This window comes from Impatiens glandulifera, chromosome 1 (genome assembly GCF_907164915.1).
Source record: "Impatiens glandulifera chromosome 1, dImpGla2.1, whole genome shotgun sequence".
NCBI lineage: Eukaryota > Viridiplantae > Streptophyta > Magnoliopsida > Ericales > Balsaminaceae > Impatiens > Impatiens glandulifera.
In genome coordinates this window covers 133,138,926-133,157,329 of record NC_061862.1, presented here as the reverse complement: position 1 = coordinate 133,157,329, position 18,404 = coordinate 133,138,926, and the positions used below count along the sequence as shown (strand labels likewise).

General features: G+C 32.9%; 1 protein-coding gene and 2 non-coding genes across 3 annotated transcripts; 1 reads left to right on the top strand and 2 right to left on the bottom strand.

Annotated features, from left to right (window-relative positions):
* Positions 1 to 361: 361 nt before the first annotated feature.
* Positions 362 to 2,795, bottom strand: LOC124919813 (receptor-like protein CLAVATA2). The gene has a single exon (XM_047460154.1). It carries the CDS (start codon positions 2,615 to 2,617, stop codon positions 527 to 529), a length of 2,091 nt encoding a protein of 696 aa, XP_047316110.1. The 5' UTR covers positions 2,618 to 2,795; the 3' UTR covers positions 362 to 526.
* Positions 2,796 to 4,991: 2,196 nt separating this feature from the next.
* Positions 4,992 to 5,073, top strand: TRNAS-UGA. Its single transcript has one exon. It is a non-coding gene; the product is annotated as a tRNA-Ser (tRNA).
* Positions 5,074 to 16,946: 11,873 nt separating this feature from the next.
* On the bottom strand, positions 16,947 to 17,019 carry TRNAK-CUU. Its single transcript has one exon. It is a non-coding gene; the product is annotated as a tRNA-Lys (tRNA).
* Between the last annotated feature and the right edge of the window lie 1,385 nt (positions 17,020 to 18,404).

Below are 18,404 nucleotides of genomic sequence, written 5' to 3'. Positions count from 1 at the left end.
TGTGATGTCAAGTATGTAATGTGAGCAAGACCGGAAACAGTACCAAGTTTGGTGTGGACTAGGCAAAAAAATAAAAATATATTTATTATTATAATTAACTAAAATAATAACATATAGTTGAATAAATATTATAAATATTGTAATAATATTTATTACAGTCTCATGTTCAAATTTTGGTAAAATATGTTTGAAATTTTGGTATGTTCTAAATTTTGTTTTTTTAGAATGCCCATAAAGTTAGACTAGACCATACTATTAGGGATGATATTTATGTCCTAGGCCTTGTTCGGTTGGCGTTATTTAAATAACCCAATAGGGAAGGGTAAAACTAAATAACTTGAATTAAAATTAAAATTAAAGCTTCCCACATAAACTTAAATCAACAACATCTATTTTTCCATGATATTTACAAGCTAAATATTTTATAAATCTAAGTAGATGAGGAAGAATACTCTATCAACAAGAATCAAAAGCACAACTGAAAAAGAAGAAAACATAATATGAATCCATGATCCATCAGAATTAATCACCCCTTATTTTGTAAAATATAATTTCTTGTCCTAGCAGAACAAAATAGTCCAAAAAGACCAAGATAAAAACTAACAAAACCACTTATACAGAAAGCCATTACCGAAATCGATCTTCCCATAATTTCTTCTTTCATAGCAGGAGTCTCAGGCACAGCAGGAATACTCCTCCCTTCACATTCATATCCCGACGATGCTTCCATACAAAGGTCAGGATTCCCTGCAAACGCCCCAGGAAACCGCCCCACAGGAACTATTCCTGAGAAACAGTTATAAGAAAGATTCAACATTGTCAAGTTTCCGAGACCCAATAGTCTTTCAGAAATCTGACCCCATAACGAATTATGAGACAAATCCAACCATCTCAAGCTCCATATCTTATCCAAATTAGGAGGAATCTGTCCGTCTAGGAAATTATATGATAAGTTAAGATACTCCAATCCGTGTAAACCAAACAACCCGTCTGGAATCTGCCCGTGTAGCAAGTTATCAGAGAAATCTATCCCCAGTGGCGAATATAGATCGTATTTGAAGCTCAGTTCTTCGTCGACAGTTACAATCAGAGACTGTTTCATCTCCGCATTCTTGGATGATTTCAATGAAAGATTAAAATTTCCATCGGGTATTTCGTTAGTGAATTTGTTAGAGGAGAGGTTTATGGTTTGGATACGTTTGAATGAGAACAGCCATAAGGGTAATGCTCCGGTGAACTTGTTTCGAGCCAGGGAGAGAAACCTAAGGTTCAACCATTTGGTCATGGCTGCATTTAATGGTCCAGATAGATTATTAGAGCTGATATCGACAACCTCTAATGACTTACAACCAGCCAAAGTCAGTGGAATTTCACCTGAAATCATGTTGTTGCTGATATCGAATATTTTCAGACCATCTAACGCGTCTAGTTCAGGTTGGATCTCCCCAGAGAGGTTATTATTGTTTAGAAGCAAAGCAAGGAGTTGAAAACATCCAACAATATTCAATGGAACTGATCCCGATAGCATGTTGTGGGATAAATCGATCACTTGGAGGTAAGTTAAATTCCCAATTCTAGCTGGGATTTCACCGGTTAAGTGGTTGTTAGAAAGGAATAAGAACTGTAAGCTCTTGAGATCAGTAATGGTTGAAGGGATCTCCCCGGAGAATTGATTGTGAGACATGTCGAGAAACAGAAGCCCGGATTTCTCAGATGGTTTAGCGATTCTCCATGGAACTTGACCGGAAAGACTATTGAAACTCAAATCAAGAAGAATAAGTTTCTCTGAGAAGATCAATCTAGGAGAAACTGCATATGCTAAATTGTTATGGGAAAGATTGAGTTGAGTCAATACACTAAGGTCAGATAGACAAGCAGGAATTCCTCCTTCAATAGAGTTGTTTGCCAAATTAAGAACAGATAATGAATCAACAGATGCCAAGAAACAAGGTAAAGTATCAGAAATCCTATTGGATTCCAGATTAACATACACCAATGGTTGACGAAATTCACCAACACTCCCGGACAGAAAATTATGAGATAGATCCAAATACCTGAGAGGATTCAAATAATACAAACTATCGGGAATTTCTCCAGAAAACGAATTGAAACTCATATCAATCCTCTCAAGCTTTGTAGAGAAATTTCCAATCCACGTCGGGAAATCACCAAACAAACCTCCATTACCTCTGAAATCAACCATTTCAAGCTGAATCAACCCCGCGAGCGTGTCCGGCATTGCTCCAGCCAGCGCGTTGTAGCTGAGATCCAGAATCTTCAAGTTCAATAATCTGCCGAGACAGGAAGGAATCGTTCCGGTGATGTTCGTACGAGACAAAATTAGGGTTTCAAGTTTCAGGAGCTGGCAGATACTGGGATGAATTCGGCCAGCGATGTTTGTTCCAGTAACATTGAAGGAGACTAATCGACCTGTCTGGTTGGAGAAGATGAGTCCGGTCCAGTTGTTAGAGTTTCTTCCCCAACTTGATAAGGTCTGGTTGGAATCTTCCAGGTGCGATTTGAAGAGTAGTAACTGAGCCTTATCGTCCTCATCTAGCGCAAATGTAGAGAGTGAAAAAGACGAGAAAAGTAGCAGAAATCGCAGCAGGTGAAGCATTTTTGTGTGTATTACGGCCTAGAAACTGGAGGTTATAGAGAAGGATAGAGTGAGAGTTAGGGAATCAATAGAATTGCAGAGAAGAAAAGAGAAAGAGGAGAATAACTGGCTCTAATGCGCTATGTGGGACTGAGAAAAGCATATACTCACGGACCTTTCCATTCTTCTACAAACACTTTGATAGAAAGATGACATTAATGGTGTCTTTTCTCTTTTATAAGGCATCAGCAAGTTTAAAAAGAACAAATCATTTCCAAAGAGATAATAGGGATAATTCTGGTTGGTCATAAACATTTGCGACTATAAACCGACTCTCTCGTGAACCCTACTCTAAGAAAAAGACTCACCGTATAAAGAGCTAAAGGTTCGATTTAGAAAGGCTTGGAAATGTTTTCAAGTTCTTTACTTAATGTTTTTTCCGCTTAAACCTAGTGAGTGTGATTCAAATATTTTTGTCTAGTTCGTTGTGCAGTGGTTTTATGTGCTAAACCAGGTTTGAAACTCACTATCGATATGTTTTTTTTTCTTATATAATGTTGTACATGTGTTAAGTTCAAACCATTGATGAGGTCTACTTAATTCTACAATGGCGTGGATTTGTTTGTGTGGTTAAGGAGAGTAGAATACTTACTTGAAATCGGTTAGGCATGGTCAGTGCAGGTTCAACATATGTTTTATATTTTTTTTTATAATTAGTAAGTTCAAACCGTTGGCCTCAGTTCACCTAAATTATCAAAATTGTCTATATATCCGAGTAGTTAAGGAGACAAACTTGAAATCTGAAGCATGTTCAAACCCTGTCTTTAACGTTTTCTTTTATATTATATATTTTTTTATTATTGCCTACAATAATATCTTTGACAGGATAATGAGACAAATTTAAAATTTGGTGTGTGACCCACCCACTATTACTACAAAAAAAAGCCCTCTGCCTTTTTCCTTCGCTAAAGTTCAAGTAAGTAACTTCTATTAGCGACGGACCTTGAGTCGAATTTATCATGACATTTGCAACTTTGATCAATGATGGTTCATTAATGTCCCTACTTTTAACGTTTTTTTTATATTATATATTTTTTATTATTTACTACAAAGATATCTTTGAGTAGATAATGAGACAAATTTGAAATTTGGTTTTCCTTCGCTAAAGTTCAAGTAAGTAACTTCTATTAGCGACGGACCTTGAGTCGAATTTATCATGACATTTGCAACTTCAATCAATGATGGTTCATTAATGTCCTAACTTTTAACGTTTTCTTTTTATATTATATATTTTTTATTATTGACTACAAAGATATATTTGAGTAGATAATGAGACAAATTTGAAATTATAGAACAAGCTACCAGGTGTGTGGTTCTCTAAGAGAATTCATGAGCTATTTGTTAAATCCAATTTGAAATTTGGTGTGTGACCCGCCTACTATTACTACGAAAAAAGTCATCTGCCTTTTTCCTTCGCTAAAGTTCAAGTAATTAGCAACTTCTATTAGCGACGGACCTTGAGCCGAATTTATTATGACATTTGCAACGTCCATCAATGATGGTTCATTAATGTCCCTACTTTTAACGTTTTCTTTTCTGTTATATATTTTTTATTATTGCCTATAAGGATATCTTTGAGTGGATAATGAGACAAATTTGAAATTTGGTGTGTGACCCCGCCCACTAATACTACGAAAAAAGCCCTATGCCTTTTTTCTTCGCTAAAGTTCAAGTAATTAACAACTTCTATTAGCGACGGACCTTGAGTCGAATTTATCATGACATTTGCAACGAGAATCAATGATGGTTCATTAATGTCCCTACTTTTAACGTTTTCTTTTATATTATATATTTTATTATTATTGCCTACAAGGATATCTTTAAGTGGATAATGAGACGAATTTGAAATTTGGTGTGTGACCCACCCACTATTACTACGAAAAAAGCCCTCTGCCTTTTTCCTTCGCTAAAGTTCATGTAATTAGCAACTTCTATTAGCAACGGACCTTGAGTCGAATTTATCATGACATTTGCAACGTCCATTAATGTCCCTACTTTTAACGTTTTCTTTTATATTATATATTTTTTATTATTGCCTACAAGGATATCTTTGAGTGGATAATGAGACAAATTTGAAATTTGATGTGTGATCCGTCCACTATTACTACGAAAAAAGCCCTCTGCCTTTTTCCTTCCTTCGCTAAAATTCAAACCATTGATGATGTCTACTTAATTCTACAATGGCGTGGATATGTTTGTGTAGTTAAGGAGAGTAGAATACTTACTTGAAATCGGTTAGGCATGGTTGGTGCAGGTTCAACATATGTTTTTATAATTTGTTTTACAATTATTAAGTTTAAACTGTTGACCTCGGTTCACGTAAATTATCAAAGTTGTCGATATGTCCGAGTGGTTAAGGAGACAGACTTGAAATCTGTTGGGCTTCGCCCGCGCAGGTTCGAACCCTGCTGTCGACGTTTTCTTTTATAGTATATTTTTTTATTGTTTACAAGGATATATTTTTTTATTGTTTACAAGGATATATTTTTTTATTGTTTACAAGGATATCTTCGAATGAATAATGAGACAAATTTGAAATTTGGTGTGTGACTTGCCTCTATTACTACGAAAAAAGCCATCTTCTTTTTTCTTTCGCTAAAGTTCACGGAAGCAAATTTATCGTGTAATGTGCAACGTCCATCAATGATATGTCCCTACTTTGAAAAGAGACTTGGAAGCCTTCCAAATAACTGAAGGAAATACTTTAGAATATCCACTTACTGTACACTAATATATATGTCTACTTTTAGGAATGCCCATCTTTAGGATTCACGAATTTCAAATGTTGAAAAGGATAAACAAGGGAAAATAACATCATTTGACTTTTAAATGGGCTGAGATCTTGATGCTTCTATGTTATCTTTGGGGTACAGCCAGTTCACTGGGAGGACCGCCCTCTAAATTCTATGTTTATTCCTAGAAGTTGAAACCGCTATGACAACAGTCGCGACTATAAGAAGACTCGCAACTATGGCAGGTCGGTACGCCCTGCTCTCTCGTGACCATACTCTAAGAAAAAAACTAAAGGCACCGTATAAAGATAAAAATTGGCAAAAGGTCCAGGCCAATTCAGAAAGGCTTGGATGACTTTTTGTAAACATTAAGGAAAAGAGAGTGAGGGGAAGAGGGGTTCCTTGTCGATGTTCAAACTCTATTGCTCTTCCATATGTTCGAGTGGTTAAGGGGATAAATTTGAATATGTTTTGCCCTAACAAATTTAAACTTTATTGTTATTTTTTATTCTTTTTATAATTATCTGTGAGGGGTATGTCCAAACCTTTAATTTCGTTTTACCTAAACTTAATTCGTTGTCGATATATTTAAGTAAAGGAGGTCTTGAAATATGATGGGTTTGCGTAATATGTCCGAATTATTTTATTGACAGTTGAATTAATTATGATAATTTAATTTTCCTCTCTATATATATCTCTTCACTTTCACTCTTTTAATATATCTTTTTCATTTATCTCATTATCTCTCTAAATTTATGAAAGTCCTTTCCTTTTTTTACAAATGTTCTTTGAGTTCTTCCCTCGACGCTTTTCTTCTTAAACACGATGTTTGTGATTCAGATATTTTTGTTTAGTTCGGTTTGTAGTGGTTTTATATTCTAAACGATTGTAGGTTTGAACTTAACTATCAATATGTTTTTTTTCTTATATAATTTCTATACATGTGATAAGTTCACACCATTGATGTGGTCTACTTAATTCTACAATGGCGTGGATATGTTTGAGATGTTAAGGAGAGTATAATACTTACTTGAAATCGGTTAGGCATAGTCGGTGTGGTTCAACATATGTTTTTATAAAAAAATATTTACAATTAGTAAGTTCAAATTGTTGAACTCGGTTCTCTTAAATTATCAATATTGTTGATATGTCTAAGTGGTTAAAGAGACATACTTGAAATTTGTTGGGCTTCGCTTATGCAGGTTTGAACCCAACTGTCGATGTTTTCTTTTATATTATATATTTTTTTATTATTGTCTACAATGATATCTTTGAGTAGATAATGAGATAAATTTGAAATATGATGTGCTTTCCTTATTGAGGTTCGAACTCTATTACTATTGCATATTTTCGAATGGCTAAGGTGATAAATTTGAATTTATAGAGCTTTGCCCTAGAAAAGTTAAAAATAATAAAAGAAGATCAAATAAAGTTTAGTGTGTATTAAGGATGAGATTGGATTATTGAGTTACACAAACATAATTACAAACACATTTAGAAATTATTTCTCAATAAATTAGCTTCAGTTCCAAAATTAGGTTTTCAAAAATGGCTCATTATTAAAATTGTTGGTCAGAAAGGTATGCGCTTAAAAATTTCAGGAAGCTAAGTCAACTTGAAGAGAATTTTGTTAGACATAAATCAAAACAGAGCTGACTCTCGTTGGGTGACAAAAACACAGCTTTTTTCTACAGAAAATGCAAGGCTAGAAACATGAGAAACAATGTATATAGGCTGAAGAATGATGATGGTAAATATGTTCAGGGTCAAAAGGGTGTACAAGATTTGACTATCGATTTCTATTAGCATCTTATGGGTACAAGAAAGCAGCATCTAAGTCACCTGAATACTTTGTATCAGATTATTGATAGGAAAATCTTTACAGAAGATAGTCGCGAGCTGATAAGGGTGGTCACGATGGTTGAGGTTAAAGAAGCTCTGTTTAGTATTGATGGGAATAAAAGCCCGGGTCCTGATGGGTTTAATGCACAGTTCTTCAAAGACAATTTGTCGGTTGTGGGTTAAGACGTTACTCACGGGGTTCTAGAGTTTTTCAAGAACATGAAGATGTTAAAGCAATTGAATACATCGGTCCTAACCTTGATCCCCAAAACTATGGTACCTGAGAAAGTACAAGATTTCAGACCAATTTCCTGTTGCAATGTGATTTATAAAATAATTTCAAAAATCATTTCTAAACAATTTTAAAATGTCATAGGAAAAATTATAAATCTTAACCAATCTGCATTCATCCCTGGTAGGACAATCTCTCATAATATTCTTCTCATGCAGAACCTTTTAAAAGGCTACGGGAAAAAGAAAATATCTCCGAGAGTGAATTTCAAAATGTATATCAAGAAAGCTTTCGACTCTGTTAGATGAGAAGACATTCGAGACTTTCTGGTTGTTTCTGCTTTTCCTATAATTTTTATTGATTGGATTATGCAATGCGTTTCATAATCCTACTTTGTTGTTAGCATCAATGGAGTCCGCGGAGGCTATTTCAAGGGAGGAAAATGGGGTAAGGCAAGGGGACCCCCTCTATTCTTACATTTTCGTAGCTATCATGACGATCTTTGAGAGCATCTTCGCGATGTTCCGAAAGAATCGTCCATACATCTTTCATCCATTCTGTGAGGTAGAGGAGGTAACCCATTTATGCTTTACTGACGATTTGTTCATTCTAGAGCACACATACATTGATTCCATTAAAACTAGTAGAGCTACACTAACATTCTTTTCTGATGTTACAAGTTTAACTATTAATGAAAGCAAAAGTGTGGCATTTTATTGAGGCGTGAAGGACGAAACAAATCAGGACATCTTCAACATCATGGGCATCAAGGAAGGAAGCTTTCCCATAAGGTACTTAGGAATTCCGTTAACCGTGAAGCAGATCGAGATCTCACTCTGCAAGCCGCTGATTGAAAAGGTAAAAAACACGATATCTGGCTAGGCAGCGAAAAAACTTTCTTATGTAGGGAGGATAGAACTTATCAAAACTGTGGTCATGGGCATAATTGGCTACTGGGCGCAACAGATGGTCATTTCGAAGAAGGTAATGAAGGAGCTCGACACGCTGATGAGGAACTTTATCTGGGGTAGTAGCAGAAGAGGAGGATAGAAAGTCTAATGGACTGCTCTCTGCAAACCAAAGGATGAGGGAGGCATCAACTTGAAGAATTTTATCGAGTGGAACAAACCTCTCACCTTCAAGCATCTGTGGGCTTTGGAGCACAATTAGGAGTCACTATGGATTAAATGAGTGCATACGAGGTTTATGAAATACAAAACCAGCATCTGGACCTGTAAAATTCATGAAGGTATGAGTTGGTCTCTGAAAAAGATTCTTAAACTAAGAAGCAATATTGCAGATCTTTATGATATCCGGTTAGGGGACGGGAAAGACACTCTATTCTGGCACGACCCCTGGTTCGAAAACCAACCTATCATCCACAAGGAGGAGTTTCAAAATACCCGTATCAGAAGGGACTACACAGAAGTGAAAATTAGAGACATTAAAGACGGGAATTGGGACTCACTCCTGAGAAGAAATCTAGAAGGACAAAAGATACTTGACCATATAAGTAATATACAACTACACGACATACCAGATATTCATGAATGGAAAGTTGAGGACAATAGGAAGCTAGTATCGAAGAAAATATGGGAGGTAACCCGGGAAAAAGTGCAGAAAGTAGAATGGGCTCCTCTTGTATGGTCAACGAAGATTATCCCTCGAAATCAGTTTATCTTATGGCTCACCTTCTGGGAAAGACTCAGCACTCGTGATCGTATTAACAAGTATATGAGCATCCCGAACGCAATCTGTCTTCTATGTAGAGGAAATGAAGAAACTATATATCACCTATTCGGAAGCTGTTGTATTTCTTCAGAGCTTTGGAACAGATTCTATAAAAAGCTTGGAGCTGATCAGTTTCCCGAGCGAATGGAATGAAATCAAAGAAGCGACACTACTCAAAGCCAAGGGAAATAGATTTGCAACAAGCGTGTTCAAGTGCGGATTTAAAGCAGTGGTGTATAACATTTGGCAAGAACGGAATGCAAGGGTATATGTTAGTTACCGCAGGAGCATTGAAGAGTTATGGAAAGATATTGTATCGGATTGCGGCGCCCTCGCGGGAACGTGGAGAAGAATTCCAAGCACGGAGCAGAACTGGAATATTTGTAGGAACTGGAATTTACCGTTTTTTGAACTCACTAGAATTGAAAGCATTATAATCAGATAATTCATTTACATTTTTAGCTTTTATTCAGAATGTTATGACTTCAAAATCATTTTAGGCCTGTCTAGAATGATCTTTTAAAGTTGTGATTTTTTCCCGTTTTTGGGAATTTTTAATGAAAAGAAGATAAGTCGTTTTTCCAAAAAAATAAAAATTGTTGGTCTATTTTCAAAAAAAAATAATAATTAAATTTTAGTGAAATCTATACTAATTTAATAAATGGAAGGAGCATCTAAAAATGCTTGGTCAATCATATGATGCCATGGATCACAAAGCAAAATTTTAATTCAAGAGAGGATGCTTGCACAACTGAAAATGGGTGAGATACTTCATTTTGAAATTGTCCAATTGAAAATATGTCTTGTCATTTCTAGAGACAATCCTACAAATAGAGGATAGTTGGAAGCTAGGCAATTTTTATATATTTAATTATTTAAAAAAATATTAATATTGAGATATATAATATTTTAACATTAAAATTAATAAAAATAACTTAGTTATTAATTAATTATTCTATTTATAAGTTTAATGTTCATATAATTATCCTATCGTCCTCATCTAGCGCAAATGTAGAGAGTGAAAAAGACAAGAGAAGTAACAGAAATCGCAGTAGGTGAAGCATTTTTGTGTGTATTACGGCCTAGAAACTGGAGGTTATAGAAAAGGATAGAGTGAGAGTTAGGGAATCAGTAGAATTGCAGAGAAGAAAAGAGAAAGAGGAGAATAACTGGCTCTAATGCGCTATGTGGGACTGAGAAAAGCATATATATACTCACGGACCTTTCCATTCTTCTACAAACACTTTGACAGAAAGAAGACATTAATGGTGTCTTTTCTCTTTTATAAGGCATCAACAAGTTAAAAAAGAACAAATCATTTCCAAAGAGGTAAGGGATAATTCTGGTTGGTCATGTAATTGGGGAGAAATGCGATGAATTGAACCTTACAATGACGTCATTTTGGAAAATAACTCAGACCTGATAAAGTTTGAAAAAATAATTTTTTGAACGAAATACCCATTCGCATCGTGTCAAGGGATGACCTATGTTTGCAAAAATGATCTCGCATGACGCGATAATTTTTTTAAAAATGATATCGCGAGAGACGACACACCATTCACGTCACGCGACGTACACATTCGCGTCACGCGAGGTCATATTTGCAAACATTATCATGTCATATCTTCGCGTCACACGATGATGCTTCGCGTGACGAGAAAGAGTATTTTCGTCTTTAGAAGGGCCGAAAATATCATTTTTGCAAACTTTATCATGCCTTGGTCATTTCCCCAAAAAGTGTAATTATTAGAGAAATTTGACGAAATGGCCCTGATAATGAGTGTAATTCCAAAAATGGACCACCCTGATAAACTTTGCAAAAAGGGCCTTTTCGCCATGCGAAATGTCCGTCTGGCCCCTGTGAATGCACTTACTTGAATTACACTTACTCGAATTATACTTACTCGAATTACACTTACGCGTAATACACTTACACTAAATACACTTACACGAATTACACTTACGTGAATTACACTTACGCGAATTATACTTACGCGTATTACACTTACATGAATTTTACGCGTATTACACTTATGCAAAATGTCCATCTTGACCAAGGGTTATTTGTGCTTTGTCTTGTGATAATTTTTGGGGAATCAATTGGATTCCCCCTGTCAAAGACTTCTTTCCTTGGATGTTGAGAGGTCCAACTTTAAAAAATGGAAGGCTAGTACAAATGTAAGAAACATCTCTAAGATATTCTCAAATTCTTCTACGAATCCATTGGGTTTTGGTTCAAAAGGCAGATTGTACTCAATTTAGTGTCTGAAAGCAATTGAAAATAATGTCTAAAAATTGTTTATCTCTTGCAGGTGGATGAGCTTCAGAACACAATTAAGGACAAACAAAAGTGTATGATTGAATATTTAAACCGGATGACAAATGATGAAATTGAGAGCGCGGGGAAGGAAGTTGTAAGTGATTATGAAGCAATGGAGGTTGATTAGTTAAATTATGTTTCTACACTTGTAGGAAAATGTTATCTTACTACATCAATGTTTGCTTAGTCATTTGGATTTCTAATTTGACAATGGTTTTAGACTTGTTCATGCAGCTTTCTGTCTCTTAAAAATTATTTGGAAACACCTTATCCAATTTCAAATCTGGGCTTGAACAAGAAAACATCTATAAATTTATTTGAAAATTTTAATATGGTCGCACATCTAATAACATATATATAGCAAATAAAATTGTAATTGGGCTGTCATCCTAACTTCCATAGAAACATATGTATATAATATATTTAAAAATCATTACATAATAATACATATAACATATCCTGGTTCAAAGCGTCAAATCACATATAATAATGTCTGTAGGTAGAACTTTTTTCCATATACACCAAGTGCTATATAACAGCCCTGAACTCGAGATTTACATCATTTGGGTTAAGCGACGTTCCTCCTCTTCTTGTTGTTGTTTCGAGATCCTTTTGTCAAAATCTATTAGCATATGAAACATTTAACATATATGAATGTAATGAAACCATTATAAGAAGCGTTTGTAGAACATAACAATAAGAATAATACATTTTTCTGTAAAACTTTCTAGATCCTTCCTTTTCTTGAGAACCCCAAATCTCTCCTGAACATGAGCACCATCAACATGATAATTGTATACATGAAAGTTGAAACCACCTAAAATTGATCGAAATGGTTTCATGTATCCAATAAGATTTTCAAAAGGCAATAGCACCACCACCTACCTACCTTCTCAAGGGATGCACATTCCACTCACATAGACATGCGCAAAGCTCTTTGATCTATAGAAGAACTAACAAAAATTAATAAGAGCATAGTTCTGAGTAAAATATAGATGAATTATGATCTACATACTTTTTTTCCATTGATATGATCCAAGTAGTTTCTGAATCTTTCACTACACATTCACAAATTGAGTAGAAATATCCTACCTGTAGAGAATGTAATCATGCTAGAGCATACAAACAAACGTGTGAGCAAATGTGCATGGGGGAAAATGCAGGAAAAAAAGTGACACGTTATGAATATCAATAGATACAAGAAGCTGATTATGACCTAAAAACACAACGAATTAGATGACATATGTCTATAATTAGATAACAACCAATATACATGATGGCTTAAGGGTGCTATTGGAGTGATAACCTGACATTATAAAATAAAATAAAGAAGATGAGGATCTAATTCGGAGTAAATATTGGTACTGAAATTCTAATAGAGCAACATAAACACTAAAGTGGATGTTTTAATAGTAGTGAAAACGACTTCAAGTCAGTCATAATCACAATCTCATAGATAGAGCCAAAAAGGAAGTACATGTGATTTGCGTGAGCCAATTACATACATACTCATGAGTTCCAAATGTGCATTTACAATGACAACCTCTCGGCTATATTTTATACATATTTTGTAAATTTGAACATAAAGGTCGTTGACAAATAAGAAATTGGTTAATGGTAACTTTCATGTTACCAAAAGTTGGAAAAGAACAAGAAAGAAAATAAAAAACATATACATATGATACATTTATATATATTTCAGTTGCTAATTTCAAATTCAAAATGACAGAACTAGTTATTTCGATTGTGAATGTAGCAGATGGTGTACTAACCTAAGTCTTCCCCTAACGGGATTCAAGATCAACCTCATAATCCCTATGCTTAAATAGTTTCCTTTGGAGAACATGACCTTTTACGTCATGTCATTCAGATACAAGAAGAAGCATATTGTGAATACCATCAAACTATTAACTACGAAGAGGAATTCTATTTTACTTACATTTGAATTTAGACTTTACCTCTTCTTGCACAGAATTACAAAAATACAATGATTGTAACACGAAAATTATAGGGAAGAATACACAAGATCAATTTCTTATTTTTGTGAATACGAGAGAGAAAGGGGGATAAGCATGGAGAACCTTTTACTCATACTCACGAGTGCGTTGGAGGTATTCTTCTAGATCAAGCCTCCTTCTGAAGTGTTGTCAACCCCTGCCGCCTATAAATCGATGACATTCAATTTAAAGTTGTGAAAGATTCTACAAACAAATCATATATGTGCATGTATTATTGAACGAACAGAGTGGTTGCGGTCATGGAAACTGTTGATCTTGAACGAACGGAGTGTCATGGCAAAGGGAACGGAGGGGATAGGGTATGAGAGAGAGAGTCGAAATCCTAAAAATTAAAGATTTAAAATGATGGTCAAAATTAGGCGCTTTATATACTATGAAAGACATATATTACATATTACGTGTAAGTGTAATTCGAGTACGTGCAGTCATAGGGGCAAGACTAACATTTCACAGGGCTAAAAGTCCCTTTTTGCAAAATTTATCAAGCGTGGTCCATTTTTGGAATTACACCCATTATTAGGGCCATTTCGTCAAATTTCATAATTATTAGAGTCATTTCATCAAATTTCCCTCTAATTGAGTTTAAAATATATTTCTTACACATAAATTATTATTATTATTATTTTTTAAATTACCTATTATATAGGTTAAGAGTATTGATAGGAGACCGACTAGAGCAACGACTGAACTGTAACATGTTTTAAACTAAACTATAATATTATTTAAACTGAACTGTAATGTGTTTTAAATTGAACTATAATGTGTTTTAAATTAAAATGTAATGTTATTTAAACTGAACTTTAACGTTTTTTAAAACTGAACTGTACCGTGTTTAAAACTAAATTTTAACTTTACTTAAAACACTACAACAAAATATACTTTCAGCGACCCTTATATGCCAACCCATATTAAGCGTGGGTAAAAATTAAAAGAAAAAAACTTTTGCCAACCTTTATATCTATACCACCACCTTTATTGTTTTTATATACCAACTTTGTAACTTTGTTAAAATCTTTATAATTTAAATATTCTAAATTTTAATAATTTTTATGTTTTATTTTTAAACTTTTTGTAAATATTTTATTTTAATTTTTTAATTTTTTTAAATTTAAATTTGACTTAAAATTTTGTTAACATTAAAATTTAATTAATATTTTTTATATAAAATAATTTTTAAACTTTTTATAGTATTATTAATATATATCTTTTATTTAATTATTATTTAAATTTAATTAAATTAAAAGTAAATATGAGAGAGTTCATTAGTAGTGTATGAAGTGTTAATATGACATTTATCCCACATTGGAGAAAAAGAAGAAGTTTTTGGTATATAAAATATGAGAGAATTCATTAGTTTCTGAAGTGTTTTTAAGGTTATAATGTGTTGGAATATGTGTTTAGGGGTTATGTTCATTAGGTACTTGAGAGATGAAGGGCAAATGTGATAATAGTAGAGATAAAAAATAACAACTAAAATGAAAATAGAAAAAAACAAATTTAAAAAAAACTAGTTTAAAAATAAAATAGACTTTTAGCGACGTTTTTTTTTATTTTGCCAACGCTTAAATAAGCGTCGTTAAAACTTTTTGCCTTTCGGCAACGCTTGTACCGACGCTTAAATAAGCGTGGTAAAAACTTGCGCCCACCCTGCTTCTGGCGACGCAAGAATAAGTGTGGGTAATGTTTTTGGCGACGCTTTTAAAGGTTGGGAGAAGTCTTTTTAAGCGTCGCCGAAAGTCATTTTTGTTGTAGTGTTTGATCAGTTTTTTTATAATACTTTTATTTTAAAAAAAAAATTACAACTCTTTAATCTTATAACTGTTATGCAGTTTTTTTTATAACTCTTTTGAATTGGAATAGGTTTTATATCCTCTTAATCTTAAGAAATTAGTTTACACACAAATTTTGAAAACAAACAGACTAAATAGAACAAAATCAATTGAATAATAAAGCAATCATAATGATTTGATCTCTCAATAAATATTGATGTTATCAATAACTTAGTCATTCTGATTCATCTCCACATAACATTTTTAATGTTAGGTCACCCGTTAAGAAGGTCACCTAAAAATTAAATAAATAAACACTAAACTTATAAAGAGAATAATTAATTAATTATAATTAAGTTATTTTTATTAATTTTAATGTTAAAATATTATATATCTCAATATTAATATATTTTTTAAAATAATTAAATATATAAAAATTGCCTAGCTTCCAACTATCCTCTATTGGTAGGATTGTCTCTAATAATGATAAGACATATTTTCAATTGGACAATTCCAAAATGGAGTATCTCACCCATTTTCAATTGTGCAAGCATCCTCTCTCGAATTAAATTTTTTTATCACAGCGATTGACCGAACATCTAAAATATGGTAGTTTGAGAATTAATGAATAAAGTATATAACAAGTCCTAATTGTTCGTTTGATCTGGATTTTCTTATAAATTCTTTTGGAATTTTACTATTCATTATGAAAATTAGATCGAAACATTAAAAAAACCAAAATATTCAAGTCTACTCAACACAATGCAACCTCATAATCAAATATTATACAAGAAAATAAATATGTATAAATTTTAGTTTATAAGAAAAACTCCAAAACGACGTTTGCCTAGGGTTTAAACCATCAACAACGAGTTTAAAAACGTTAAGCTTGTCCAATAAAATCAATAAAATAATGCCAACCAAGTATTTTAAACTCTCTATCACAATTATAGTGGCGCAAATTAAAACCATAAAAAATAATTCCAAATAGATGGGGTCAAACCATTAACCACAAGGTTAATAGATGTTCCATATATATTAAATGAGCTAAACAGACTAATTGCAATGACACTAACAAATTTATAAAAAATTTATAAATGACAAACAAACATGTATAATTTTTAGTTAAATTATAGTGTGGCGGTCACATTTAAAAAAAAAAAATAACAAAAATGTATAAAATTTAACAGCGTCGAAATCTAAATCAAACTTTTCACTTTAAGGTTAAGAATATGGTGCTCTATCAATTGAGTGGACTAATTGTAGTAGCATCATCAAATGGTTAACAAAATATATAATTGTTATTTTTATCTAATAGAAAATCAGAAAAGTTGATCCCTTCACCTAAAATTTAAGTAGTGTACTCTACCATTTGAATTAAAGAGACTAGTTTCAAACCCTTCACCCAACAGTTAACATATTGTACTCTATCACTTGAACTAAAGAGACCATTATTAACATCCACTAAAGGTATTTAATCTTTCTATCACAAGGTTTGAGCATTGTAATCTATAAATTGTCATGTATTTTTCTTTGTAAATCTAATAATATAATAAGGGAGAGAAATTGAGAGAGGATGACGTTAAAAAGAAAAAATGTGAAAAGAGAGACATTTCATTATTTTTTCAGTCACATGTTAAAATCTACGCCCACCGAGTGGCTTGAACCCTCGACCACAAGGTTAAGAGCCTTGCGCTCTACCAACTGAGCTAGACGGGCTAGTTGTATTATCATTATAAAATGTTCAAAAAGAAAAAGAAAAATTTATAATTCTTAGTTTCAATTGAAAAGAAAATCACTAAAATAACGCACATTAGGGTCTTAAACCCTCAAACACAAGGTTAATATTTACACATTTCCATCTAAGATAGACATGCTAGGTGATTTTGTGTATTAATTATTCGATGAATCGTGATCAAATTCTAAAAGATAACAAAAAGTTTATTTATCTAGTTTGTTGATGGTACTAAAACTACATGCTCTCCTTGTTCCATGGAACTAAAATTATTGTATGTGTACGTGGGAGTAGAGGAGGGTTTTGATTGCGATAACAGATAGGTATAAACTTTTATTCTTATTCGTAATTTAAACATCCTTTTATTTAAAAAGAGTACAAAGTAATTAAAAAATGTCACGTTAAAGTAAGAAAACAAACGTTTTGTCCGTATATAGAAAAATTTGAGTTATCCAATCTATATTTACCCTAGTCATACCCAACTCATATTACTGAATAATATGAGTTGTGTTATAAGTTGTGTAAATTTTATTTGGGTTGAATATGGATAGAGTGATACATATTGAGTTACCCTGTTTACTCAAGCTACTAGCCCCAATTCATTTAATAAATAAGATTGACAAAATAAACAATAAAAACTAATAAGTAGAATCAAACTAATCATATTCATTTAGGTTGTGAATGTATTGTTTTATGATCAATTGAACCAGATCCAAAACTTCAAACAAACACCTTCATAATTAATACAAGCAACAACTTTTAAACATTTATTTATGACAATTACGATCTTTGTTCTATTGTGTGCTTCTGACTATTGGATAACGTTTCAGATCAATACCTGCATGATTAATAAGCAGTGTCGCATCTAATCATTAGCATATATGTATTAAAAACTGTCAATAAGATTAAATTTTGTTTTTTAATGTGTTATTTCTTAGATACATTCGGATGATATAATTTGGAATATATATAATAATGATTAAAATGGCTTTTTCGGAGATAGCATATGTGCACTCATGAGAATACCGAGTTTTAATCGGTAAATATTTTCTCTTAGATCTTTCTATGTTTTTAGATTTTAATCTAAGTGAATGTAAATACACATAAAATTCAAATTTGATTTTTAGTGAAATTTTAATCCAACTGAAGTTGAAATACCGAGAGGCAAGAAAGGTATATATGTCTCTTCATTCTAACTGTTAATATATATTTTTCATTCATCTTATTATCTCCCCAGATTTTTGAAAGGTCTTTATTTATTTATTTTGCAATTTTTCTTCGAATTCTTCACTCAACATTTTTTCCGCTTAAACTCGATGATTGTGATTCAAATATTTTTGTTTAGTTTGTTGTGTAGTGGTTTATGTGC